This window comes from Stylophora pistillata, chromosome 6, assembly GCF_964205215.1.
Source record: "Stylophora pistillata chromosome 6, jaStyPist1.2, whole genome shotgun sequence".
NCBI classification, from domain to species: domain Eukaryota; kingdom Metazoa; phylum Cnidaria; class Anthozoa; order Scleractinia; family Pocilloporidae; genus Stylophora; species Stylophora pistillata.
In genome coordinates, this window is record NC_142524.1 from 28,092,391 (window position 1) to 28,118,293 (window position 25,903).

The 25,903-nt window shown below is 39.2% G+C and overlaps 3 protein-coding genes across 3 annotated transcripts in view; 2 read left to right on the top strand and 1 right to left on the bottom strand.

Moving 5' to 3' along the window:
- Positions 1-5,183, top strand: part of LOC111329097 (acid phosphatase type 7) — a 12,218-nt gene extending 7,035 nt beyond the window's left edge. Inside the window, 5 exon segments of the mRNA XM_088762556.1 lie at positions 1,348-1,402; positions 1,480-1,547; positions 2,678-2,749; positions 3,266-3,403; positions 3,818-5,183. Of these exon segments, the coding sequence (XP_088618682.1) occupies positions 1,348-1,402; positions 1,480-1,547; positions 2,678-2,749; positions 3,266-3,403; positions 3,818-3,895 (411 nt within the window). The 3' untranslated portion in view covers positions 3,896-5,183.
- Positions 5,184-5,911: 728 nt separating this feature from the next.
- On the bottom strand, positions 5,912-19,956 carry LOC111329096 (acid phosphatase type 7). Its single transcript, XM_088762555.1, has 13 exons — positions 19,799-19,956; positions 16,493-16,693; positions 15,553-15,735; positions 14,906-14,931; positions 13,946-14,043; positions 13,722-13,784; positions 12,614-12,728; positions 12,320-12,433; positions 9,892-9,952; positions 9,067-9,134; positions 8,904-8,975; positions 7,379-7,516; positions 5,912-6,703 (listed from the first exon to the last, which is right to left on the bottom strand). Exons 1-13 carry the CDS (start codon positions 19,908-19,910, stop codon positions 6,620-6,622), a joined length of 1,335 nt encoding a protein of 444 aa, XP_088618681.1. The 5' UTR covers positions 19,911-19,956; the 3' UTR covers positions 5,912-6,619.
- Positions 19,957-19,986: 30 nt separating this feature from the next.
- Positions 19,987-25,085, top strand: LOC111329088 (retinol dehydrogenase 8). The gene is made up of 3 exons (XM_022933687.2): positions 19,987-20,341; positions 22,709-22,982; positions 23,598-25,085. The coding sequence occupies exons 1-3, from the start codon at positions 20,077-20,079 to the stop codon at positions 23,923-23,925; spliced, it is 867 nt and encodes a 288-aa protein (XP_022789422.2). The 5' UTR covers positions 19,987-20,076; the 3' UTR covers positions 23,926-25,085.
- Positions 25,086-25,903: the final 818 nt, after the last annotated feature.

Here is a 25,903-nt window from a genome sequence, read left to right on the forward strand (position 1 = left end):
AGTTTACGGGTTTTCCACCAAACAGCTGAAACAAATAATTCAAATTGAAAATAACGTTAATAAGAATCGCATCTGGGCGAAGGCAAACCAGTTGGCTATTTACAAGCATGGCCGAGGATTTGAACTCGGAGCTACTGCGAAACAAATCCAGGTAGCGGTCAGGGCGGGACTCGAACCCGGGAGCGACGGATTGCGTGTCCGACACGCTGACCACTCGGCCACTCTGCCTTCTCTTGACTGGTTATTCTCATGGCCTGAATGTCTAAGTCAGGGGTGGTACTGTAGGGAGAAACTAGATACCAATCCCTCTCAGGCGTTAAAGGGTTAAGTGATGAATAGTCCGTTTTACAGTTGTGTGCTTGGTTGCCAAGCCTTTGAAAGGGAGTGAGGCTAGGGTTGACCTTGTTAGGATACAAACCTTGCTGCCTTTCAAATGTAAATCACTTTGTTATCATTCTAACTAGATACAGGTCTCTATCACAACAAGGTCACCTTCAGCCTCACTCTGAACCAAAGGCTTGGCAACTAAGTACACAACTGTAAAAGGGCTAATTCTTCAGAGAATCGATGTAACACCAGGAGGAGATTTTTTGAATACCAATAGGTACGCCGGTGCCCCTTGCCCCGCTTAACTCGGAGATTTTGTTTTGGTTGTGTGTAAGCTACCTGTACTTTACGCAAAATAAAGTAAAATTGCAAAAACTGTTACATATAATGTGCGCAATTCGGCAGCTTTTATGCTACGCTGGGAAACGTTCTTCACAGGTGGGTTAAGATAAACCAAGGTTAGTGTAAAATTTTATTTCAGATCTGAAAGCTTTTAAAGAAAATTCAGTTTAATTCCATTCGTCTACAATTTGATTATTGAATGCTCTGAAAAGAATTGGGAAAATTATCCCAAAATGGCTTTTTAACAGAGGAATATAGAAACTTGGATTAAAATTTAACCCTGGGTTAGCGCTAATCCGCCTTCGAATGACTGCGCCCCGAGCATTAAGTTCATTGGAGAAAATTTTTCACTTTTCAAGCGTCTGTAAAAGAAATTCGAACAACCTCTCGCTTCGCATGCAGAGACATTGAGAAAAACGCTGAGGGCCGGGTTTCAACAATTTAGAAAGGTGGTCTTTAACAATTGAAATAGTTCGATTACAAGTCTGGCAGAAACATCAACACAGATAAAATAGATTTCAACATTTGTATAGATAGTGAATTCTTTGATTGCTGCAGTAGTTCGATTGTAATTTTGGAAGAAACATGACAATAAACGAAATAGTTATTAACATCTGTAGAAATAGGGAATCATATTTTTCTATCCATACTGAATTACAGTGTTGTATTGTTCGTTAGGTTCGTACTGGTCTTAATTCAAAATATGGACTGGAAGATCTTTTCTACATGTATGGTAGGTATACTAAATATTACCGCTTGAAATACTTGTTCGTTTTGTGGAAACACATCCATTATCTCGTGCATTTACAGGTGTTGATCTAATGGTGTGGGCTCATGAACATTCTTACGAAAGACTTTACCCGGTTTATAACCGTAAGGTGAGCATCCATTTCGCTGTTTGTCTGTTCAGATTATATTACAGATGATATAAATTGTGGTTCGAACAAACCGGGGGCAAACGAGTCGCAGGGGAGAGTGTAAATTATCTTATTTAACCTAATTTAAGAGTCTTCTGTGATGCCTTGCTCAACAAACAAATGGAATAATTAAATTTGTATATACCGCGCAGGTGAAAAGTGCTTTTGGCGCGCCCTGATTGGCTAGTTCGGAGGTGAATAACAAGTATTATTCACCTCCGAACGGCCGATGAGACAAAACTGCGCGTCAAGAGTTTAATTTCTAACCATTTTTTCGGTATATTGAAACGAAAAAACTAAGCTTTCGGCATATGTGTACATACTAAAATAATAATTCACCTTCATTTTGATGAATAATTGTTCAATATTTACTTGCGGCTAAGCTTAGCCACAAGTTGCTCGGCAACTTTTCGGCAACTTTTGAGATTTTCGGCAATTTTTTAGAATTTTGGTAACTTTTAGAATTTTCGGCAACTTTGGGCTTTTTGAGGTTCTTTGAAGCCACTTTCTTCACGTTTTGAGCCACATTGGTCAGTTTTCGATAGACATTTATTCAATTTATTCTAAAATACAATAATTAGGGCCCTTCCCCCTCATAGGTTGATCTTTGTGATGCCTTATCACGAGGTCAGCGGTATCACGTTGCACGTTTTTCAAGATGGCGAACAATTACAGTGATTCCAATACATCCAACTCAGATGAATCTTGTCATTCTGATAGACTATTTGTTGATCAAGTGAAATGGAAAGAACCTCTGATATTATCATTGGACTTTGACAAATAAAGTTTTGATGAGAAGCAATGTGCGAATTTTTAATCTTTAACGCCCAAAAAAGGTACGAAAAGCAGAAAAATTTTGGCAACGTTTCGGCAACTTTTTGAAAAAAATAGCAACTTTTTGGAAACTTTTAGACACTTTTATCGGCAAATTTTTTGGGATTCATCGGCAATTTGTGGCTAGGCCTACTTGCGGCAGCACTTGCTCGCATCACTTCGAATTCCGCCCAGAACGAAAATCAAATGATCTTCATCTAAGCAATGTTTTAATTTATGCAATTTTTTTCTAAATCAATAAATATCTTTCGTTGTAGCTTTGTCGAGGTCCTGTGGAAAAAGCATACATCAACCCATGCGCCCCTGTTCACATTATCACAGGATCAGCGGTATGGCACTTGCAAGAATTAATGCTAATTACAATGAAAAATGAAAGTGCGTTTTATTTGTTCTCCTCTACATCAAATTCTATATCATAACGGTGAAATGATGAAAGTTACCATCCTTACAGATGATAAACAATGTTCTCATTTCCATCTCAATTACCCGATGATCCCATAAAGTTCTGTAGTATTCTTGTAATTTCCCCAACCCACTCCACCCCACCCCACCCCACCCCACCCCACCCCATCCCTCCTCATTGGCAGTTAATTGGCAACAAAATTATTTCAACACTCCCGAATCTATAGGGACTCTGTTTTTTATCCAAGATCAGTGCTGCGAAATGCAGATGGTTCATATGACGATAATTGTCACCATGATAATTCCGATATAGACCTCACCTATGCATTGTTATTAAATCATCCTAAAAGTAGAGAGTAAATCTAAACATCAGGCAAGAAGTGACTAGCGTCTCAATGAACACGCAATCTAAATTCAAAGTCACAAATCGGTTCCATCCTCAGGGATGCAAGGAACACCATGATGCTTTCAAGCCCAAGTATGGTCCCTGGACAGCATTTCGTGCCTTGGATTACGGTTACACTAGAATGAAAATTCACAACAACACGCATCTGTATATGGAGCAAGTTAGTGCTGATAAGGTGAGCTTGTGTTTGTTCTATTTAATTTCTCTGTCAGGGGTCGACGTGCATGATATGTTGCACAGAACTGCTGCCTTCCTTGTTTGAATTGTTGATGATAAGCTTCGCTGCTCTTCCTGCAGTTCCCCACCCTCCCTCCCCCCTCTTACACGATACATAATGACTGGTCTCTTACCCTTTATTAACATAAAAGGAGGAGCGAAACTATGTTTCGTACCCAGATCCTACCGTGTAACAGTAACTGAAATGTACAATCGCTTGGCCGTGAAAGATCTGGGCACGAGACTAATGTTTTGTTCTATATTCTCCGCCTAAAGTGATCCAACTTGTAAACTGTGTCCACAGCGGAAGGATAACGTAACATTCTTGAAATAATTTGACCTGAACCTATTTTTTTCTTTAATTTCTTATTAGGGAGGGGAGATCATTGATCATGTGTGGATTGTTAAACATCGCCATGGACCGGGTGCCTGGATAATGCCCATGAAATAAATAAGGACCCATTTGTTTCAGCTTCCCAGAAAAGTCCTGTCTGATCCTTGAAAGTGAAGAGTGAGCAATTTTGAGGATTTCACCTGACCTGGTGTTTCCAACACATTACGTTAGCCTCGCCTATCGCCGGCTATGAACGGTTTTGAAAATTTCTTGAGAACATGTGAGGGATCAAAAAAAAGACATTTTTAATAGGTTAAAAAGAATTCTTTTAGTTTTAGATTACTTTTTATATTATTTAGTTCATTTGTTATATATATATATATTGTTATATATATATATATATATATATATAATCCCCTGATGAGTGGGCGACCACGAAACAGGCTTGTAGGGATGAACTTGTAGTTTACTTGTCCTTTTCCTCCCACAATATATATCTATATATATATGCACTTTTATATGAGCTCGAATATACAGAGATGATCCGAATGAGCGATAAACATCAGGGTCCAGTTGTTCGAAGGCCGATTAGCACTAACCCAGGGTTAAATTTTGACTCAGGTTTCCTTATTTCTCTATTCAAGAACTTTTCTGAAATAATTTTCCCCGTTCTTTTTAGAGCATCCAATCATCAAATTGTAGACAAAAAATAATTAAACTGAACTTTCTCTTAAAGCTTTCAGATCTGAAATAAAATTTCACGCTAATCCTGGGCTATCTTAACCCAGTTTTGAACAACCGGGCCCAGTTGTTAGCTTGCATTTTCTCGACTTAACATTTTCAACAAGCGTGTTTCATTAGCTGAATGATACGTAAAAGCACGGGTCACCGTGCTAATTTAAATGAATCAAAAAAATCTTCGTGTTCTTCAAACATTTCTATCTCTTCATACCTTTAAAATAGTCCTTTTTCACAGTTGTAGGCTTGGTGGCCAAGCCTTTGAACAGGAGTGAGGCGAAGGGTGACCTTGTTATGATAGAGATGTTGCTGCTTTTCAAATGCAAATTTCTTTGTCATCATGCTAAGTAGATACAGGTCTCTATCACAACAGGGTCACCTTTAGCCTCACTCCTGTTCAAAGGCTTGGCCACCAAGCCCACAACTGTAAAAGGACTATTGCCGTAAGCCACCACAGAGAGGATAATAATACAGGAAATACCTTATAATGCTTGTGCACAGAAGTTATGGGATATGGGTGGAGGCAACTGAGAAGTCGGGCTTTCAAAGCTTAAAGTCCATAATTAAAAGTTCCCCGAAATCACGCTCGAAGTTGCTTCAAAACTGCTTGAATTCTTATAAAAGTTGCTTAAGTGTTTTTAAGACAAATAAAAATACTTAATTTTAAGTTTGAGGGTTAATGTACATGTTCCGTTTTTTTTTTGGATACAAATCATAAGCAAGATGAGAGGATTTTCTCTTTCCAACCAACAGCTTACTTTGGAATACAGCAATACCTACAGAACGTAGGTCGTTGCGTAGGCACGTCTGGGATTGTTTTAGAGAACGCTCAAACTGGCTATCTCGAAAAAATGGCAACTAAAAACAAGTAAGGTATTTCGTTCGTTTTATGAGTGCTGTTTCGGTAATCAACAAAAAGGTGCTCTTTGTTGTTACACAGAATATTAAAGCTTAAATAAATAACAAACCACTGAAAAGGAAAAATAAGGGGCCCGCTTCTCAAACGTTCCTATCCTGAAAAGAAGTTTTGCTCTTAAAACTGAGAAATTTATCTTTGACTTCCCAAAAAAGCTATATCCCAAAAATGTGAGGCACATGTTCACCATTAGACTAGGAGCAGTCCCTTCAGCGAAGTACTTCGCGCCAGTCAAAAAAAGTGAGCGGAAAAACATGTTTGTTTGCCACGTGGAACTCTGGGAGTGATCATGTGCTACTTTCAAACTTTTTTCTTCGCTGAATTTTGTGTGCGTGTGCGTGACTTTCACAACGGAATTCGTCGAAAAAGAGGGACTGCTTGTAGTCTAGTTCTTCACAAATTGTTCATCATGTCGTACAATTTCAACCGTTTTATTCACATGGATGTTTCGTAACACCAAGAAATGTAGACTTCACAACTCCTGTTAAAAGCCAACTTTATATTTCACACATAAACTTAAAATGTTAATTTTTTTTGTTGATGCACAAAATCACAATCTCTAAGGTAATGAAGTGAACTCTATTAGCTTTACACCCTACCTCGATAAGGTAAATTACAGTTTTCTGCCTATGCACTATGATAAACGCAAAAATTTAGACTGTGGTGGACAGTGAGTAGACAATTCATCCAAAGAAATTTAGAAATTCGCGATTTCATTTTTTTTTTGTAATTTTTATCGCGTCAAAGTCATGTTGATCACTAGTATCCAAAGTTACAAAATTTAGTCGAAAGTAAAAAAACTATACTGACGTTAAATGCTGACAGAACTATGCTACATGATTTACAATACATTAAGTACAATAAATGATTATCACAATTTATGTCCAAGGTAGGCCTCGTTTGCTTCCTAAGCATAAAGGTACCAGTCTGAAAACTCAACCACAACAATTACAATTTCAACCTTTAACTGGCTCTTCTATGGCCAGCTGCTTAAAATCAACTGTAACCATCCTTTTTTATTGAACACCCCTACTTACAGATTCTCGTACTAACTTAAAAATCGTTTTTTTTTTTTTCAAAACTAAAGTCACAAGTACATTCATACAAATGAGAAAAAAAAATCATTCCTGCATAAGGTGCAAGATTCGGACATGGGATTAATGTAAAATCGCTGTTTTCCTTAGATTTCAATTCTTCACGTCCTTCCTAACCCATGCTTCTGGTCCATGGACATCCTTTATCAGCATTATTTCGTCGACAACTTTTCCTCCCTGATCAAAGTAAATACAAAAAGTAATGCCAAAGCTAGTTCGACGTTTGAGATTTAAAAACTTTCATCCCCATCTCTACAGCAGAATTTACTGTGATAATCCCAGGACAAACATGTCGATAAATGCCTCGTAGAAAACGGAGAAAGGGAAAAACCTCTTTCCTACTTCAGCTGGTAAAGCATTGAACCTCAAAAAGGAACTGTTTCGATTCCATGCCAGAGAGCACGAAACTTCTTTGCCCCACGCTCGTGACTAGTGATACACTTATTTCTTTATAATAGGCCATTTTACAGTTGTGTACTTAGTTGCCAAGCCTTTGATTCAGAGTGAGGCTAAAGATGACCTTGTTGTGATAGAGACCTGTATCTACTTTGCATGATAACAAAGTGATTTACATTTGAAAGGCAGCAAGGTTTGTATCATAACAAGGTCATCTCTAGCCTCACTCCTGTTCAAAGGCTTGGCAACCAAGCACACAACTGTAAAAAGGACTATTGGTAATCGCAAAGTAAGGAGATAATTAAGCTCTAGCAAAAATCATCCTCATCGCCATAGTGTTACCGGTGACGGAAAATTCGAGACTGGTGTACCATTAAGGTAGTAGGGATTCCCCTCCGGTATATGAAAAAATCCGAAAGAAGAAACTCCGCGGGTTTCTTCTTTCTATGCACTTACCAGATCGACGTCAACTTGCTGTATGCCAATGTGCGTCTTATTAAAGATTGTCATCTGCGAAAAACCATAATTCTCAGTGCGGAAAGCTGTCCAGTATGGTTTCTCTTTCTTGAAAGGGTCATGCTTAGAATAACATCCCTGGAAAAAAAAAAAAAAAAAAAGTCTACTTACACAAAAGCATCTTTCAAAACTTTGCCACTTTGGGCGCTTTTAGGTAACAGCTAGATATCTGTTGCGCTCAAGAGATCATGAACTGTAACGATACATTACAGATAGAAAGTTATATGAAATATGCACCAGTGTGCAGCAAATCGCGTCTCTTTTTATGACAATCATCTCGTATCTCTAGAAGAGCTACGTTTATTCCGACGAGTCTTACATCTACCCCAAAGTCTTGTCTGGTGAAGTGTCTCGTTGCCATTAAAAACCGACTCCTTCCAATTGTTAAGTCTCTCTCGACAAAGAACAGGAGAGGAACCGGCCGGAAGCTCTTCAGGGCGTCGCACTGTACTTGTGCTGCATTGCACTGTGCTTGTGCTGGATTGCACTGTGCTTGTGCTGCATTGCACTGTGCTTGTGCTGCATTGCACTGTACTTGCGCTGGATTGCACTGTACTCAGTTCTGCTGGATTGCACTGTGCTTGTGCTGGATTGCACTGTACTTGTGCTGGATTGCACTGTACTTGCGCTGGATTGCACTGTGCTTGTGCTGCATTGCACTGTGCTTGTGCTGCATTGCACTGTACTTGCGCTGGATTGCACTGTACTTGTGCTGCATTGCACTGTACTTGTGCTGGATTGCACTGTGCTTGTGCTGGATTGCACTGTGCGTGTGCTGCATTGCACTGTACTTGTGCTGCATTTCACTGTACTTGTGCTGCATTGCACTGTGCTTGTGCTGGATTGCACTGTACTTGTGCTGGATTGCACTGTACTTGTGCTGCATTGCACTGTACTAGTGCTGGATTGCACTGTACTTGTGCTGCATTGCACTGTGCATGTGCTGCATTGCACTGTACTTGTGCTGCATTGCACTGTGCTTGTGCTGCATTGCAATGTACTTGTGCTGGATTGCACTGTACTTGTGCTGGATTGCACTGTGCTTGTGCTGCATTGCACTGTACTTGTGATGGATTGAACTGGACTTGTGCTGGATTGCACTGTGCTTGTGCTGCATTGCACTGTACTTGTGCTGGATTGCACTGTACTTGTGCTGCATTGCACGTGCTTGTGCTGGATTGCACTGTGCTTGTGCTACGTTGTACTGTGCTTGTGCTACATTACACTGTGCTTGTGCTACATTAATAAATGGCTGCCTTTTTGCATTTGTGGTTGAACTACAATTTACCAGTATATTTCTAGTTGCCACAGTGACATTGATACAATCTTTGCACTTCTTTGCTACTTTTACGGCCGATTACAGTTTTACAACAATCTTAATATTCCACAAAAATGAAAATCCACACAAACTTCTTGCAACACGATAGTTTGTGAATTTATCAGAAAGCATCAGGACTTCACATACCGCTGACCCAGTGACGATATGAACTGGGGCACAGGGATTGGTGTATGGCTCCTCCAAAGACCCATTGCAAATCTGGAACGAGACAGGTAAAGAAATGGTGTTAAAAAGTTTTTATTGCGGAGTTTGTTTACGGGGAAGCCAAAAGGTTCAGGAAGAGTCTTACCTGCATGTCGTAAATGGGCCACAGTCGTTCATAGGAGTGCTCATGAGCTTCCAACATCATATCTACACCTGAAATACCAGCAGCAAACTTGTAACTGATCAAGAGTAGGTCAGCCATTGATGTTTAAATGTTATCTGTAATCATTATATTTTGGGCGGGGTTTTAAGCAGGAGGGGGCATACATCTAAGGGGAGGTAGTCTATACTTAGGAGGACAGGGGTTTTTCAACTACAATAGAGGGAAACGTTTTGAAAGAAGAAAAATGTACTTGAGGTAAACACGTAGCCATTTGAACAATTTATTTTTTAATCCAGAATTCGACACTCTTCTTTCTGGGCTCGCATGATTGTCCAAAGTAACGGTAGCCATGAGGATCGGTGCCACATAAGCAGGAATTGAGCCAGATAAAAATGTAGCCAGTAGCAGTGGTTATGTGCGGCTTTTAAAGTGTTGAGCGACGAAGCCCCCGGGAGGGAAGGGGTTGGGAAGGAAAATGGATACCAAGGGGGTGGGAAGTTATCAATCAAATTCTGGAAAGATTCCGTTTCAGAACCCCAAAATATACTTAAACAAATCCACAGTCCCAAAGGCAATCTCCTGTTTTCTCCATTGTTTTCTTTATCCAAGAACTGTATGCATAATAAAGTTTGGGGCTCTGTGGAAATCTTTCCCAAATTATAACCCCCAGCAAGTCGTAACACTGTTCACATACATGTAACTAAATCCCGAAAACATTGAAGTTTAGCTGACTAAACCACCCGCAACATGGAACAAGTACAATCAAATACTGTATAAAATCAAAGTGTATGATAATAATCTTCATACCATATTTGTAAAACAACTCTTCCAAAGGCCACAAATGCTTCGAGGTTAATCCTGTGCGAATCTAGAGAAGCATCACACCCAGCACAAACTTAGTAAATAAATTGCTGTACTAAAACTACAACAAAGGTGATTTTCATTTTACTTACAAAAGCAAATACATTGTATATCTATCGAGTCTTTTCTGGTGAAGTTTTTAATCCATACTTGGATGGTATGATTTACTTCATACCAGTGCACTGGTAGAATTAGTCTAGTTAAACAAGACCACTCACAAGTTACAAAAGGTTTGTACTCTTATTAAAAAAGACACAAAATCCTCATATGCATGGCGGCCTGACAACATATCCATTCATAGACCAAAATGGCTAAGGTCACATTGTCTGTAAAACCTGAAGAATTTCTGATGGAAAAAGTACCATGGACTAGCTGCATTCAATCTACACAATCCCCTTGGCTCTTTCGCTCTCAAGATTGCAAAATTCATCCTCCTCACAATCTCTAAAGATCATCTGTAATATTACCTCTGAGAATTTGTATGGTATGAAATCAGACAACACCTCATATTTTATATCTTTCTTAGAGAGAAAGGTGTGGTTCTCTTGGCTTCATGCAAGAGTTTTTCTTTCTATACTAGAGACAAATAACAGTCAAGTGCATGCAATTCTCAGACAATTTCCCTTGCTTTGGGCACATGCCATGACAAAAGGAACATGCAGTGGTAGCCAAGAACAGGCAGAACGGTTTTTCTTTTTTCAATTAGTCAGGCAGATACAAGCTTGAGATGGGAATGGACGGCACACCACATGTAAAAGGTAGAACACAAAAAAAAAAAAAAAAAAAAAAATGACACGTGTGAACCCAATTGTTCATGCTAATCACCCATAGACAAGATTAAGAGCGTGTCCACGAGAAAACCGGGCAGGGGCGATAAGCCTCAAATCACCGATTTGGCTCAAACTTGGCACAAATGTTAAAGTATCATAAGTTAACAAATGTGTGAAACTAATAGGTTAAAAATATTTAATTCCCTGGGAGATATAGGGTCCTCCTGGGAAAACCCCCATTTTTTGCATTTTTGCATAATTAATTAGCTAACTTTGCATTTCTGCTATGACAAACTGAGAATCCATCTGCAAATTCAATCAACTGTTTTGTATTTTATATCTATCCGACTTCTAGAAAATTGAATTGTTTTAACTTTTTCATTTAATTTCTTCCCTTACCTCTCGCTTAAGTAAAGACGACTTTTTCTGGTCTTGACAAAGTCCAAAAATAAGGCTATTTTAAGGCCCAATTTCTGCGATGAGCAACCACTTCTGATCATTATTCCTATACGGGCAGTGAAAGCCATCACTGAACTTCCAAAATCACTAATACAATTTTTGGCCAATTTATTTCATAGCCCGTGCTGACGTGAAATTTACATCTACCTCCCGCTTTTTAGTCTCTATCGTCAAACTTCTGTATACCACATCTTTGTTTTATTAACTTAAAATAACTTGAAATTTACAAGCAATTTCCCAGAGAGTATCGGTTAAACATGAATGGGGAGAGAATATTTGAATAGCGCAAGTTGAGCCATTTTTGAGAACTTTTTTTGCAGCCATATTTAGATTATTCCCGAGGAAACGCAGCAGTTGATGTTGAACATCAAGGGCGCATGTAGTCAAACTTTCTGACAAAAGACATCTAGGAAGAAACTTGATAGTACTACAAGTCTCTGTGGTGCCTCAGTTGCAACGTTTGGCTCGATATCATTTGTAGATAAGTAGCCATTATGTCAACAATGTACCAGATTCGATTTGCTTCGTTGCCTTGTTAAAATATTAAACGCGGACAGAGCTCTCGGAAAGATCCACCAAAATGATTGGTCTTTTACGGCGTGATACCTATCGACTTACATGATACGTGTTGGTGGCAAAAAGATAATTTGATGCCCTAAAAACCTTCCTCAAGAGGACAATCCGCTATCTTTGATCAGATCGCGCCTGAAATTTTGTTCAGCGGTCAACTTTGACATTCATCTGGCATGTTGTGTTTCTAGTCTACAAAGTTTAAAATACAATATGTAATCTCTTGCGGTGTACTGTCATATCATATACTGCATATAATCAGTTGCCATGTGGCGGGGCAAAGAGGCTACCACGGTATATTATGCACTCCGAGGCCAGGTTTTCTCGTGGACACGCTGTTAATGATGTGAGTACTAGCCCTATTTTTCCACACTCCTCCTCCTCACGTACAATTCACCTTTTGTGCCCACCTTAAACTTGTTTCATTTATCCTGTAAATGTAAGAATGGCTAATGTTCTGTATTTCAAAGAATCTGCCATTTGTAATTCTGCAGATTGCTTGCGGTGACTTTTATTTTTCCCCTTAATGCTTGACCCCCAAAAAAGATAGAAAAAAAGAAACAAAGATATCTTACTATGCTGTTGGTTCTAGTACAGTCATCACTATCATCATTGCTGCAGTACATTGGTTTGTGAGCCATGGTGATGATCCAGGGACGTTTACTGCGGTTCTCAGGCAGTGTTGCTTCCTATAACATTAAATGAAGAAAACAAATTAAACTTTAAGGCCTGGCATAAAACCATCTTACTTAAATCAATTTATGATATGAACTACTAGATGTTTAACTTAATGACTGTTACCACAATGCCTTTAAGAACCACAGTAAGTTTGTATCAAACCAGTGGTTTGTTCATCAAAATTTCTTTACCTGCAGGTCTCTGATCAACCAATCATACTGCTGAACAATCTGTTCAATTCCAAACTGCAACCAGAAGTAGACTTCTGTAGAGTAACTGATGATATGTGCTGGACCGATATTCCAGCTAAGTGATAAAAGCAGATAGAAATAAGTTTGGGTCAAACACAAGAGAGACAGGTTCAGTTTACAACCAATTTAACATAATGATCTAGATCTATTTGTGCATTCAAGTTTAATTCTCTGTTGGTGGTAAAATTGCAACTAAGGCTTAGATAAAATATATGCAAATTTAGCAAGACAGTTAACTCGTAGAAAGGTTTGCTCTCTGGTTGTCTTTCAAGGAGTGTTACAGCTGTAGCTGAGTGCCATACATATATCAATTCTAACATGCTTAATGCTTTTACTAATTTGAACAAAGTGACTATCTGGAGTAGGCTAGACTTGGGCTCAGATCCTAGCATACAGGACTATATCAAATAGCATATTACTCTTTCGAAGGAATAAAAATTTGAGAGATTACATTCAGCATGCCATCAATAATAAACACAGTGAACCCAAAAATAAACTGCACTTTCCAGCCACGAAATCAAGTCCTAGTTATTAGGTGGCCTTGCTTTGCTAATTGCATAATTATACACCCTTCCCTTCCACGATTCATATATATCTTTCTCCATTCTGTCATCTCTGCGTTTCTTGTAACAGTCCATTCTACATTTGCATGCTTGATTGCTGAGCCTTTGAATGGGAGTGAGGCTAAGGGTGACCTTGTTATGATACAAATGTTGTTGCCTTTCAATGTGAATCACTTTGTTATCATGCTAAATAAACACTGGTCTCTATCACCACAAGGTTACCTTCAGCTTCAATCCCCAAATCAAAGGCTTGGCAACTAAGTACACAGCTATAAAATGGCCTATTCTATAAAATGGCCTATTCTGGCTCTTACAAATTTATGTCAATTTAGAACAAAACACTCTAGCTGATATTTCATTTTTCTTTTATCTTGTCACCATTCTTCAAATAAATCTTTTTGTGCTGTTAGAAGAATTAACGTACCAGTTGCTTTTGAGAGTGAATGGGTTGCTTGTAATGTTGCTGCACAAAATATAACTCGTACCTGTAAAAAACCCCTTGGGTATTTCCTGGCATTGAGAACCTGTTCTTGTAGTGGGAAAAGTTGCTATGGGAAAAGATCACAATAGAACTATGTTTAAGGTCTGCAATAAAACTCATATATCAGATTTTTCAGTGCTAGCACACAAACATCAAAGATGGTTGAGTTATTTACCTTTCCATTGATCTGACTAACACACTCCGTAGAAACACAAAAGGAAAACTTACTAGTAACGTTCGTGATTTCCTGGACACGTCATATAGGGAACATAGGCAGCAATCTCTTGAATTTCATTCATAAAGTCATCTCCATTTCGTCCTTCATCCTGTTGGCAAAGAAGCCATTAAAAAAAGCAGGGAGTACGTGTGAATCTGGAGAAAGAACACAAACGTCCCTCAATTGGGATGCTTAACTTAACACTGCAGATCCTAACAGTATGCCAGAACAAAATCACACATGGTCCAACTTGATGACTGATGCTCCCTACAACCTGATTGGTTGAGCATCAAAACTCTGAAAACAGAACTTTGTGATGTTTGAATTCATACAGAAGATCAGTTTTGATTTACTTTGTACCACAGCTGAGAAATGTTACCCATGCACTCAGCTTCATTCAATCCACAGCTAGAGTCAAACTTTACCTTACTTTACAGTCACTTACTAAATTTACCTGAGAGGTGTTTGTTATACCATATAGAGTACCTCTTTTTTCTACTGAAGAACCATCCCACTTACATTTTCGGAATTTGGAGCAGTCTTCCCAATGAAATACAGGACTGCTCATCTATGAGCTCATTTATCAACAAACTTAGGAAACCAACCTACTAGGCTAGGTTAGTTTTGTATCCACTACAAAATAACTTTGCAGTCAGTGATATGTGCAGGACATTTTTATTATCTATGTGGTAATTTTATTTTTTAATTTCTTTGTTTCTCTTTTTATTTGTTTTTCACAAGGGTCACACAGAGATTATCTTGTGATCTTTCCTGCTACCCTTATTAAAAAAAGATTATTATAATAAATTATAATCATCTAAACCATGCATAAACCAGCCCCTATTTTTTCAGCACTATACTTTAAATGAAAGGATTTAGGGCAGTACATTAGACATTTTTCTATACCGAAAAACTAATGGATTAGTAATAATGACGGATGGAATCATTGTAGACTGAAGAAGCTGACTAACCTCAAACAGATCATATGCAAAGTCACCTAGGGAAGAACACAATCGACAAAATGAGCATTCAAACCTTAACCTCATTTTACTGTAAGAACAAGGGCTGTGCTCTAGCAAAACCCAATGGCCCCTGGTGCCTTACTTTAGCTCTTGGGCAACTATGAAACCTTAGTCTTTTTTCATTAAAAGGATATGCTGGGCACCCTGGATTTAACAATTTCAGAGCAATAGGCTTCCTTCAATTTTTCTTTGACCATACATGTAGCCTTGGAGCTAGAGAAAAATCTCACAATTTTAATTTATAGTTATTTATAATCTTACATGTTTAACTTAAAAATTGCAAAACCTACAATTCTATTTTATAAATTATAATCCCACAATAATATCATAATTCACCAGTTACAGGTTGAAAAGAGTGAATTGATTCTACATTCAGAATTTGCACAAAGGGTAATGCAAACTTGAGGAGCACCAGAAACATATATTAGAACTTAATAATTTCCAGTCCTGCTTGTAATCTGACCCAACAAAATGGCATCCACAATAACTTGGCTGCCTATTTCTTATTTTCCTTAACTTTCAGACTTACAGCAGTCCTGGAAAAAATGTGGAAATCTTGAAAGTGAAAGGGATAACTCTAGTCATTTATGACTCACCCACATGAAGTATGGCATCATATTTTCCATTTTGAGCATCTTCCTGCAAATAGCTAATAGATTTAGCATTCGTAGTTCCCATATCTCCATAAAATGCAATCCTTGGACTCCAGTCCTCACCAGACTTTAAAGCATTGAAAGCAAACAGTGAACTCCAACCATCATATCCTCCACAACGATATTCTGTATATAAAATGACCAAGGATTAAAAATACTGTTGAGTTGGGTCAGTGTGAAAATCCAACACTAGGGAATACTGTACTTGTTAACGACTGTAGGGAAACACCCCTTCACATACCTATACCAAAATACCCTGCATTAACTATCAATCAATCAATCATTTATTCAACCCAATAACAGTAACAACCGAATTACAGGGGGCGCTCGCAACATACATTTCGAAATTGGACAGTTACAAAATCATAAAATCTTTTGCATTTGCCAGTAGAGGCCTGATACGATTGTGAGCCTGAGCGTAAATTATAACTGTGGTAATAAACCAGTGGAACCCAAAAGAGACTATCAAGTGTTCCTGACACATGACAGGAACAATAATTTACAACCATGACATGACTTGAAAAAACCAGTCATACAAACTGTTTGGTGTATTTGACCTACACAATGGCACCATAAGCATGAGTATTTCATGTACCAGTATTTCTTTCACTCCTGCGTGACACGTAGTAATTTGTGTGTAAATTAGATTACGGCAGATTTACACACACAACATGCACATATAATGCTGCTATTCCTGTGACCGGTATTGTATGCATCTAGAGAGCGAAGAAATTTTTTGCAAATCAATCTTCTCCCTGCTCTTCAAATTTTCTGCAGAACCCTGATGAGATCAGACATGCTCACAATTTTCTTCTTCCCTAACAGCTGAAAATCAAGCTTAAAAGTGACAAAATTTACTTCTAAAGACAACTTTAGGACGTACCGTATCTCTGACCAGGAACCAATCCTGTCAGTTTCACCCTGTGCATGTAACGTACTACTTTTCCTGACTGTGGGTCAGTGAATTTTGTGTTGCTACCTGATGCTCGCAGTTCAAGAGGAAAACCTTCTTTGTTGTATTCCACAATAGTGTAGTTGGTTGCAGCCATTGTTGTCCATGTGATCATCATCTCTGTTGGATCCCCTAAGAGCAAAATAAATGACACAATGACTTTCCAGTTTCAATTGACACTTTCATCTTTTGTTAACAATACTTGGCATGATTCAGACAGTTTTGTGCCAAATTGAAGAATACAACTGATAAGAATTTACAGATCAAGCAAGTGGAAAATGAGTGAAATTGATCTTGGTCTAGAGGGAGATGGTATGCATCATTTAAAAAACTTGTAAATTATAGCATCTGTGAACGAAGTCTGCTAACTTTACTTTCTTGACACACAATGCAACCTCAAGACAAATATATCTTATTAACCAAGCGCGAGGGCCGTACTGGGAGAATATCGGCCCGAGGTCTTGACAGTACGGACCGAGCGCAGCAAGGTCCTAGAAAAAAGACCCAGGGCCGATATTCTTCCAGTACGGTCCCGACCAAGCTTGGTTAATAAGAGATTTATAATACGACTGAAGTTCAAAGGGACACAAGTGCGGTATCGTTCGGGACCATTCAGGACAGTGCCCGGTCCAATACTTAGAGAATATTGGACTGGCAATAGAGCATTTTGATTGGTTGATTTTAGTTATTGGCCCTCTGACTGCCCGAGTCGTGTAATAAAATGAATTATTGATAAGCAATGGTTTGAGTATCAACAGGATCAGTATTTGGTAACTACAAAAATCTTGACTACAGTTCCACACTGTGACCAAAACATGATAAAAGTCACATTCTCTACTGCAAAATGATGCTGAGTTAAGTTGTAGCATTATACACAACACTAACTTTTCATATGCCAGGGGCATTTTGAAAGAAATTAATATCCAATAATCTTACTTGCTAACCATGTACAATCTTGCAAACCATGTAGAGTCTTGGGAACAAATTTAAGAACAGACTGAAACTGTGTATTAACACAAATTTGTGGTTTCATAAGAGGAAGAAGGATAACTTAAACAAGGACCCTGACTATAAAAGGGATAGCTCCTCCCCCGTCTTGTAACGCAATCTTTGCTTCCATGGCTGATCGAAGATGGCTGACTAATGGAAGGTGAAGGGGGAAAAAGAGATTTGTACACGAAGACTGATATCCTTGTCTTGTTTCAATTGATTTCCACTTGAAAATGTTTTTATTGATGATTAAAAAGGGACGAATGGAGAAATACTGATCTTCATTTGCAAAACTCAAAAAATTAGGCTATCGCAATTTGAATTTCGCGCTCCTAACGGCTCCTCCTATCGCGAGATGGTCGTACTGGCCCTCTGACTCCCCTCCGTTTGCCTCAACTTCTTGAGCCGTCGATATCATTGACTAGAGGATCTCAGTACTGTGACATGCTCAGAGAGAGTGGTTTTCATGTACATATATGTACATTTATGTACATGTATGTAAATGTGTGTACATGTATGTTGCGACATAACTCATCTTCCACTTCGAATTGATCCATTTTACGGTTGCTACAGTCGCGCACTAACTAGTCTTTAGCTTTAAAATTGCATTTTATTTTGCCATGGCGGATTTTCCATCAAAAAAAGCCAAAATAGCGGCGCGAGGTCTACGAGTCCGTTATACACTGGAGCTGGCGGTCGAACTCGGAATGGAAGAGCGATTGGAAAGCGTGAAGACAAGAATTCAGCGGTTGAAGGAACGCCTTCATTTAGCGAGTCGAACACCGAGGGCAAATGTTATTTTGATGGAACGACTCTTAGACTTATTCAAATGGTCTGAACAAAGAGGTATGGTAAGTGAAAGTCACTCCTCTTTGTTTACATCTTGCTCGTTCGCTCAGGCTTCTCATCTCGCCAGCGACTCGGCCACCCAAACCGACATAAACAGGTCCAATGTTTTATCGCACGTTTTGAGTTATGGGGAGAAAAAGCCTCAAAAAAGGAAAAAAAAATAGAGCGAAGTTCGAGAATAGGTCCCTTTGAAAGGAACATAGTTTTCTAAGTATTTTGACACGGCACTATGTAGGATATTTTTTGCTTGAACATTTTAGACGCGCGTTGCAACGAGAAGCCTATTTCACTAGCTACTTATGAAAAGGTCGAGGTTTTCAATAGTTCTTGAGGCCCGTTCAGGCAACATAGCCGATGATAATTTGTTTTCCATCGGATTTCAGTCAACCAGACATGTTTCCAATCTGTGACCGAAATTATTTTATATGAGCACCCACGGGATTCGTATTTCAACACCACATATTCCGTTGGAGAAATGGCGCGCGATTCAAATAAAAATTCTATCCAACGTGGTCTCTTGTTTAATTGCAGAGGAGTTCTTGTATAAGTGTCACATGAAATCCCGTAGACAAAACGTCGAAGAAACTAACCACTTTATTACAACAATACAAAACCGGTATGAGAAGAGGATTTTTGTGAAAGATAATAAAGGTTACAATAGTTTTGCCGATATCGCACGGTCACGGAATGGTTGATGTCGACAGTTCGGTGTCAGGGGTGAAATGACTGACGGCTTGCCCAGGGCAAAAGTCCTTTTATAGTCAGGGTCCTTGTTTAAGGGTTTCAGTTTCAAACTATATCACAAACGGTATGTAGTTGTAGGTTCAAATACAAGAAATGACGTCAGTAGTGGCGATGTAAATCGAAACGCTTCATAAAAAAAGGATGTATTTTGAATTCTAAGCTTAAACCCCATCAATTGACAATTTTCAGGACTACATCGCTTTATTCAGTTCACATTTTCATAAACTCCTGTGGCCTTTTATCCTAGCCAAAGGGAAACAGGTGAGCGACTACATAAGGAGGTTAAGAGATGACAAGCAGACAACTTAAGGAATAGCTGAGGATGGAATACCTTCATTTATTTCTTATTTTTCTTTATTTCAAAAGATCGAGAAAGAGTTAATTTCCGTAATACGTATACCCCATACCATACGAAACGGACATTGATATGATGACCAAAAATGCTGAAGACTACCATCAAGACACTGCAGAGGATATTACCCTCAAACGTGCAGATATTGTTGGTGCAATCAATACCCTTAGCTTCGTGGTTTGTTGATTAGTGTAACAAACGTTCGCTTACATAACTCACAGACAAATACTGACAAGAAGTTACATACACGAGCGCCATGTCTAGCTCAATTTTAAACGCTAAGTAGATTTCACTTTGCCTACCTGTAGCTGAAATGTGAATCTGTTCAGGCTGAGGAGCCTGTCCATCAGAGCAGTGAAGGAAAAGTAGCAACACCAATGGAACCATATTCATTTTGCTGACTAATGAAAGCATGAAGAAGAACTCAGACAAGTTCGGACAGCTACTGCTGGGAACGAGTCATGTGACTATCACGAGCTTATAACGAGTTGCATCCAAACGAGGGTTTTTAACGGCCGTCGGATATCTGAGTTGCAGTCACGCAACGACATAGTACTTTGAGAAGTCACTTTGTAGTAATATGGCCGGAAAAATAGTACTCGTTAGCGGTTGTTCATCGGGAATAGGATTGTCTGCGGCTATTTTACTGGCCAGTGATCAACATAAGCGTTTCAAAGTTTATGCAACGATGCGAAATCTTGAGAAGAAGAAAGAGCTTGAGGAACGAGGAAAGTATGTCCTCGGAGACACACTTTTCATAAAGGCCATGGATGTGTGTTCGGATGATTCTGTTAACGCGGTTGTTCAAGAGGTTATATCTGCACATCAGCGAATTGATGTCGTCAGTAAGTTTTCCTTTATTTTCTTGCGGGAAAGTAGGGAGTTTGAATGTTCTGCAAAATGGCTCCGGCTACACCTTTGATCAACTGCTTTGAATAAACAAAATGTAATTCACTCGCGGCAAGGTATGGAAATTCGATCTTTTCACTAGCGACGAGCTCTCGTCTTTAACGAACAGTAAATATCGAAAATAGGAGGCGTAAGAGGAGAGGGCCACTCGCAAGAAGAGATGGGAGGGAGGGGAGGGGTACAGTGCACGGTTTACGTACATAAAAGAAAAGTAGAAATCACGCATCGGATAAACAACTTTAGCGTTCACGCATTGCGAAAAGCACCAGAAAAAATTCACGGGGTTTTAATTTCGTATTTTCTCTGGTCTTGAAAATTAAAACCTCTCCATCCCGCATCTCGCAATAACCCCTTCCCCCCTTCTTAGAGAGAATGTTGCTTCACACGATATATAAGTCACTCGGAAAATCGCATATCTTTTGTAACCACCAATAGAAAGTTTATACTAAGCCGACTTCTATAACGTTATTTCTAGCTTCCGATGTTGCTCTACTCCGATCCTTATGAAATTCCTTACCGTGACGCACGCCGCCGTTGTTAATTAGCTTTGTCGTCAAACTATTCAGAAATGTATTTCTTGTCAACATAGGAATTAGAAATTAGCGTCACGGTAGAGCATTAAGGTTTTTCAATCCAGACTATTCTAGACTATAACTATTTGGTCCAGACTATAAATAGGCAGGTGTTTCAATAAAAATATAGAGGCAAGACCAGTTATTGCCTTCAGACGCTCCCCCAACCTTCGCGACACATTAGTTACAGCCAAACTCCCCTCCAATTCTACCACTTCCCATACTCAACTCCCCCCCCCCCCCTCCCCGCTCTTTCCATTGTGGTAGTAACTGCGCTACTTGTTCCTAAATATCTGACCGACTTACTAACTATACCTTTTTTTCTACCGGTGAAACAAGTACTATTAACTTGTACTTATTAACTTACTAACTTACTTATTAACTTATTAACTTATTAACTTACTTACTAACAAGTACTTATTCTCTTGACTTGTGACACTAAAAACCTTCTCTAATTGATTCAATGTAACCGCTGTAACTTACAATACATAGGAGAAACTACACGACGTTTAAAAGACTGTACTTATGAACACCGCCGTACCATCGATAAACTTAACTCTAAATCTAAACCTACTACAGTCGCAGAACACTTTCTTTCCTCTCCCAACCACTCTGCTTACGACATGGAGCCTATCGCCATCGAAAAAGTGTTTTCCAAGCGAGACTCGATCCGCAAGGCCAGGGAAGCCTTTTTAATTTCAAGAGGCAATACTATTTATCCCGATGACCTTAGCGCTCGTGAAGAAATGTATTAGTCTTTTTCTTTCTACTATTCTTACTTCTAGTTATTTAATTTATTCAAGTTACCCCACTTTTACTTCTATTTTTATTTACTATTTCTATTTTTAATTATTATCTCATTGTCAATCAAATTAGTTTTACGTATTTCCACTTTTACATCATACAGGTATCTAAGTGCCACCTTAATTCTATGTCAATTCCCACTGCACCTGAAGAAGGTTGGTTTGGCCAGCCGAAATATAGTGCTCCGTTTTAAAACTTATCTACGTTGTATCGGTCTTGCCTCTATATTTATATTCGTTATTTTGGGCCGATTAGATCACTGCTGATCCAACGTACAAGAGTAGGATTATCGTCCACGGTTGCTTGCTGAACATTTCACAGTTTCAATAAAAGCCAGTTAAAAGCTTATAAGATCTCTTACCGCCTGTCTGTTTTGGATGGGAGCAGGCTCCTCTGTTTGGGTTTGCCTTACGACCCCTATTCCGGACACAGCCATCAGTGCTACACTATCAGCGGCAGCCTAGGGACTGGTAACTACATATCGCTTGCAGGGCTGGAGGATTTTTGGGGGGATCACATGGTTTAAAGAGGGAATGGAGGGGGAAGGGAGAGTATAAAGGGGGGAACCATAGAGAGGGGATCAAAAGGATATTGCAGAGCTTTAGGGGGGTATGACATTAATTTTACTAGGGTACAACCAAAATCCCCCACCCCCGCAATAAATAATGTTGCTCACCTATGCAAACGTGGCTTTCGTTCCTCGCTTCCGTTTTCATCGGTCTAATTTTGAAGTGATCTTTGGAGTATTCTCGACTCTTCTGATTTCGACTTCGACTCCAATCTGTCAGTGAGAAGTAGCCTTGTGTTGTTTTCCTTACCAAGGGATCGACTTCTGCAACTAAACCTAACTGGTGAATTATGTACAAGATATTGTATTAAATTAAAATCATTACCATTGCAAATAAATTTACTTCTATACCCTTGCAGTAAACAATGCTGGAGTAGGCTATTTTGGTCCACTGGAGGTACAAAGTATGGATTCAGCAAGGAACATATTCGAGACCAATTTTTTCGGAGTATTACGTCTCACCAGGGCTGTACTTCCATATATGAAGTCCAACAAGGAGGGTCACATTATCTGCGTATCCAGTATGGGCGGTATCAATGGAGTGCCCTTCAATGGCATTTATTGTGCGTCGAAGTTCGCTGTAGAGGGTCTGTGTGAATCTTTGGCTCCGTTGCTCAAGACCTTTAATGTGAGGTACGTAGGCAAGTGTGACAACACTTTAAAGAAAGTGTTTATATTTGAACAACTATTCAGCAAAGTGGAGGTGGCTATTTACCGAGTTGCGAATCGGTGAGGTAAACGTATATCCTTCGCTAGCCACTAAGGTGCATAGTTGTTTTAATTATATACTAAAACAGTGAGGTAATATAGCACAAAAACATGATTTTAACTCATTTTCTCCTGCTATGATTTAAATATTTTCGTTCGTAAATCCTGCGAGCGTTGCTAAGAGGAAGCTCAGAGGTAAAAAGCAAAGGATGTTCGGAGTTTGAGTTGCCAACCAGAGCGGGCTTTGAATGCTATTCTCTGTTTTAGTGGAAACTGATAACAAATAAAGGGATGTACTGTTCGTGCAAATACACTATGATGAGATCGAGTTTTTCCCCTTCGATTTATGACTGAAGCGAAGATTGCGTGGAGAGGAAAAATAGGATCCTTCTCAATAGCGATGTTTCCGCTGACATCCATCTCGTATGCTTCCTGTCCCAGCCCCCTCCCCTCCCCTCCCCTCCCCTCCCCCCTCCTACCTTACCATTTCAGTGCTTTACGTTATCAAATTTTCGCATTGTTTTTTCATTGTAACGACAGATGCTCTGTGATTGAACCAGGGCCAGTTTCAACATCTTTTTTCGCCAATACTAAAATGATATCCGAAAGTGACGCTCTCCTTGACGAAGTAGATGATGAAACAAAACATCTTCTTGATAACTGCGTTAAAAAGATGCGAGGTTCTTTCTCTACCATGGTTCAAACTCCGGATGAAATTGCCCAGGTGATCCTAGAGGCACTCGACGCGGAAAGGCCACATTTTAGGTATCAAACTAACAAGAATTATGTGTCTGCTGCGGCAAACAAGTTGGTGGATATCACCGGTGACAAATCAATGGAAATGATGCACCAGCGTTTCTTCAGCTAAAATTCTTGGAGACGTTTTGTCAGAGTTTAGACGGTGAACCTTTGAGTGAAAAGCTACTGGCATTATCATATAGATTCGACACTACATTTTATATACTTATTTTAAGTCTTGTCCTTCCTCTCTCCTCTCTGACCAATTGGAAAGAAGACCAAGGTTTTTGCTAAAAGAAAAACTATGAACTATAATTGTTTTAAATTAATATGTGAATTTACCGCTGGAGTGGAGGAAAAATAAAATACTAAAACAAAACTATGGACTACCCAAAAACAAATCCATGGGGTAAACAGAGTGGACCTACGTTTTGAGAGTCCAGTGCTCTCTCCATTTGACCATGCAGCCTACTGTGTCAAGTCTTACTTCATCCATGCGAGAATAGACCACACTGACATCTTTGCTAATACTGGGGTCAGAAGGAACTCCTTACCTGGTCGCTCAAGGGGCATGTTGTTTCGCGCAGCTTCGATCTTTGTTATTGTCCTATGAGAGCCTCTCTTAAAGTTGTGTGTTTGCAAACCTTTTTTTTTTCCATGATGGGCCGAGGAGATCTTTGATCTGTGTAATAGTATGGCTCGTAATGCTGGTTATCCTCTGACACAATTTTTTTTTTTAATAGATCGAACCTACCATACTTTCTCGTCTTTTTCCCTGGAAATGCTATTGACTTACTGCCCAATTGTTTCTCACCAAATTATTGTAATTGAATTTTTGACAAACACGTTCGCCATAGAAACCGTTCAATCTTCCGGAAAACCCTTACTTTTAGCCTTTAAATCCTGTAACCCAGAAACGAGATTGATGCCCACAAGTTATTATTATTATCAAAGACTGCCATCAGCGCATAAGATTCGCGGATTCATCTTTCTATAAAACTTCAAAATATGAAATTGTATATGTGGTACAGAAATAATTTGAGGTAGATCTGAAAAATATGTAAGGTATTTCTTCAAACAAACCTGCATTCAAACAAGAACTGAGGTTAAGTTTAAGAAGGCAGGTTGCAAACCTTACCAGTGCTCATTCTAGCTTCCGAATTAAGTGAAGGGAAGAACTCAAAACGTATTCACAAGTAAAATGAATGAGAAAAAATTTTCTTCATTCAAAGTACAAAATAATACATTTTTCAGTTATTCATTATATAAAAAAGTAAGTAGACAGTTTAACGTGGAGAAACACTTAGCTAGAAGCTAGTTTACAGGTTTTCCACCAAACAACTGAAACAAATAATACAAATTGAAAATAACATTATTAAGAATCCCATGAAACCGTGAAACAAATCCGGGCAGTGGTCAGGGCGGGACTTGAACCCGGGAGCGGCTGATCGCAAGTCCGACACGTTGACCACTCGACCATGTTGCCTTCTGATGAAAACTAATAATTTGTTTTAAAAATCGAGTTTCCAGATGGGATTTGAACCCACGACCCTCCGTGATCTAGTCGGATGCTCTAACCACTGAGCTACAGGAGACTCTATGGTGAGCAAGGGTCAATTAGTGGGTATTGACTGGAACCGCATCACGCGGCTACACAGCCAAACATCAGCTAGCGCATAGAAGCTCACTAACAGCATCACGCTGTCACATTAAAGCATCACATGCATTAAAGCATCACATGCAGCCAACCAGCCTCCAAAGTGAGCATGTAAAGATGAAATTTTTAAAAATCGAGTTTCCAGATGGGATTTGAACCCACGACCCTCCGTGATCTAGTCGGATGCTCTAACCACTGAGCTACAGGAGACTCTATGGTGAGCAAGGGTCAATTAGTGGGTATTGACTGGAACCGCATCACGCGGCTACACAGCCAAACATCAGCTAGCGCATAGAAGCTCACTAACAGCATCACGCTGTCACATTAAAGCATCACATGCATTAAAGCATCACATGCAGCCAACCAGCCTCCAAAGTGAGCATGTAAAGATGAAATTTTTAAAAATCGAGTTTCCAGATGGGATTTGAACCCACGACCCTCCGTGATCTAG

Excerpts from the sequence above, each read along its gene's own strand:
- LOC111329096 (XM_088762555.1), bottom strand. The coding sequence starts at position 19,910 with ATGCTTTCATTAGTCAGCAAAATGAATATGGTTCCATTGGTGTTGCTA. Across the intron at positions 14,932-15,552 it reads TGATGCCATACTTCATGTGG|GTGACTTTGCATATGATCTG; the intron begins GTGAGTCATAAA and ends GTTCTTCCCTAG. Across the intron at positions 9,953-12,319 it reads GTACTAGAACCAACAGCATA|ATTCGCACAGGATTAACCTC; the intron begins GTAAGATATCTT and ends ATGCTTCTCTAG.
- LOC111329088 (XM_022933687.2), top strand. The coding sequence starts at position 20,077 with ATGGCCGGAAAAATAGTACTCGTTAGCGGTTGTTCATCGGGAATAGGA. Across the intron at positions 20,342-22,708 it reads TCAGCGAATTGATGTCGTCA|TAAACAATGCTGGAGTAGGC; the intron begins GTAAGTTTTCCT and ends ATACCCTTGCAG. Across the intron at positions 22,983-23,597 it reads CTCAAGACCTTTAATGTGAG|ATGCTCTGTGATTGAACCAG; the intron begins GTACGTAGGCAA and ends TTGTAACGACAG.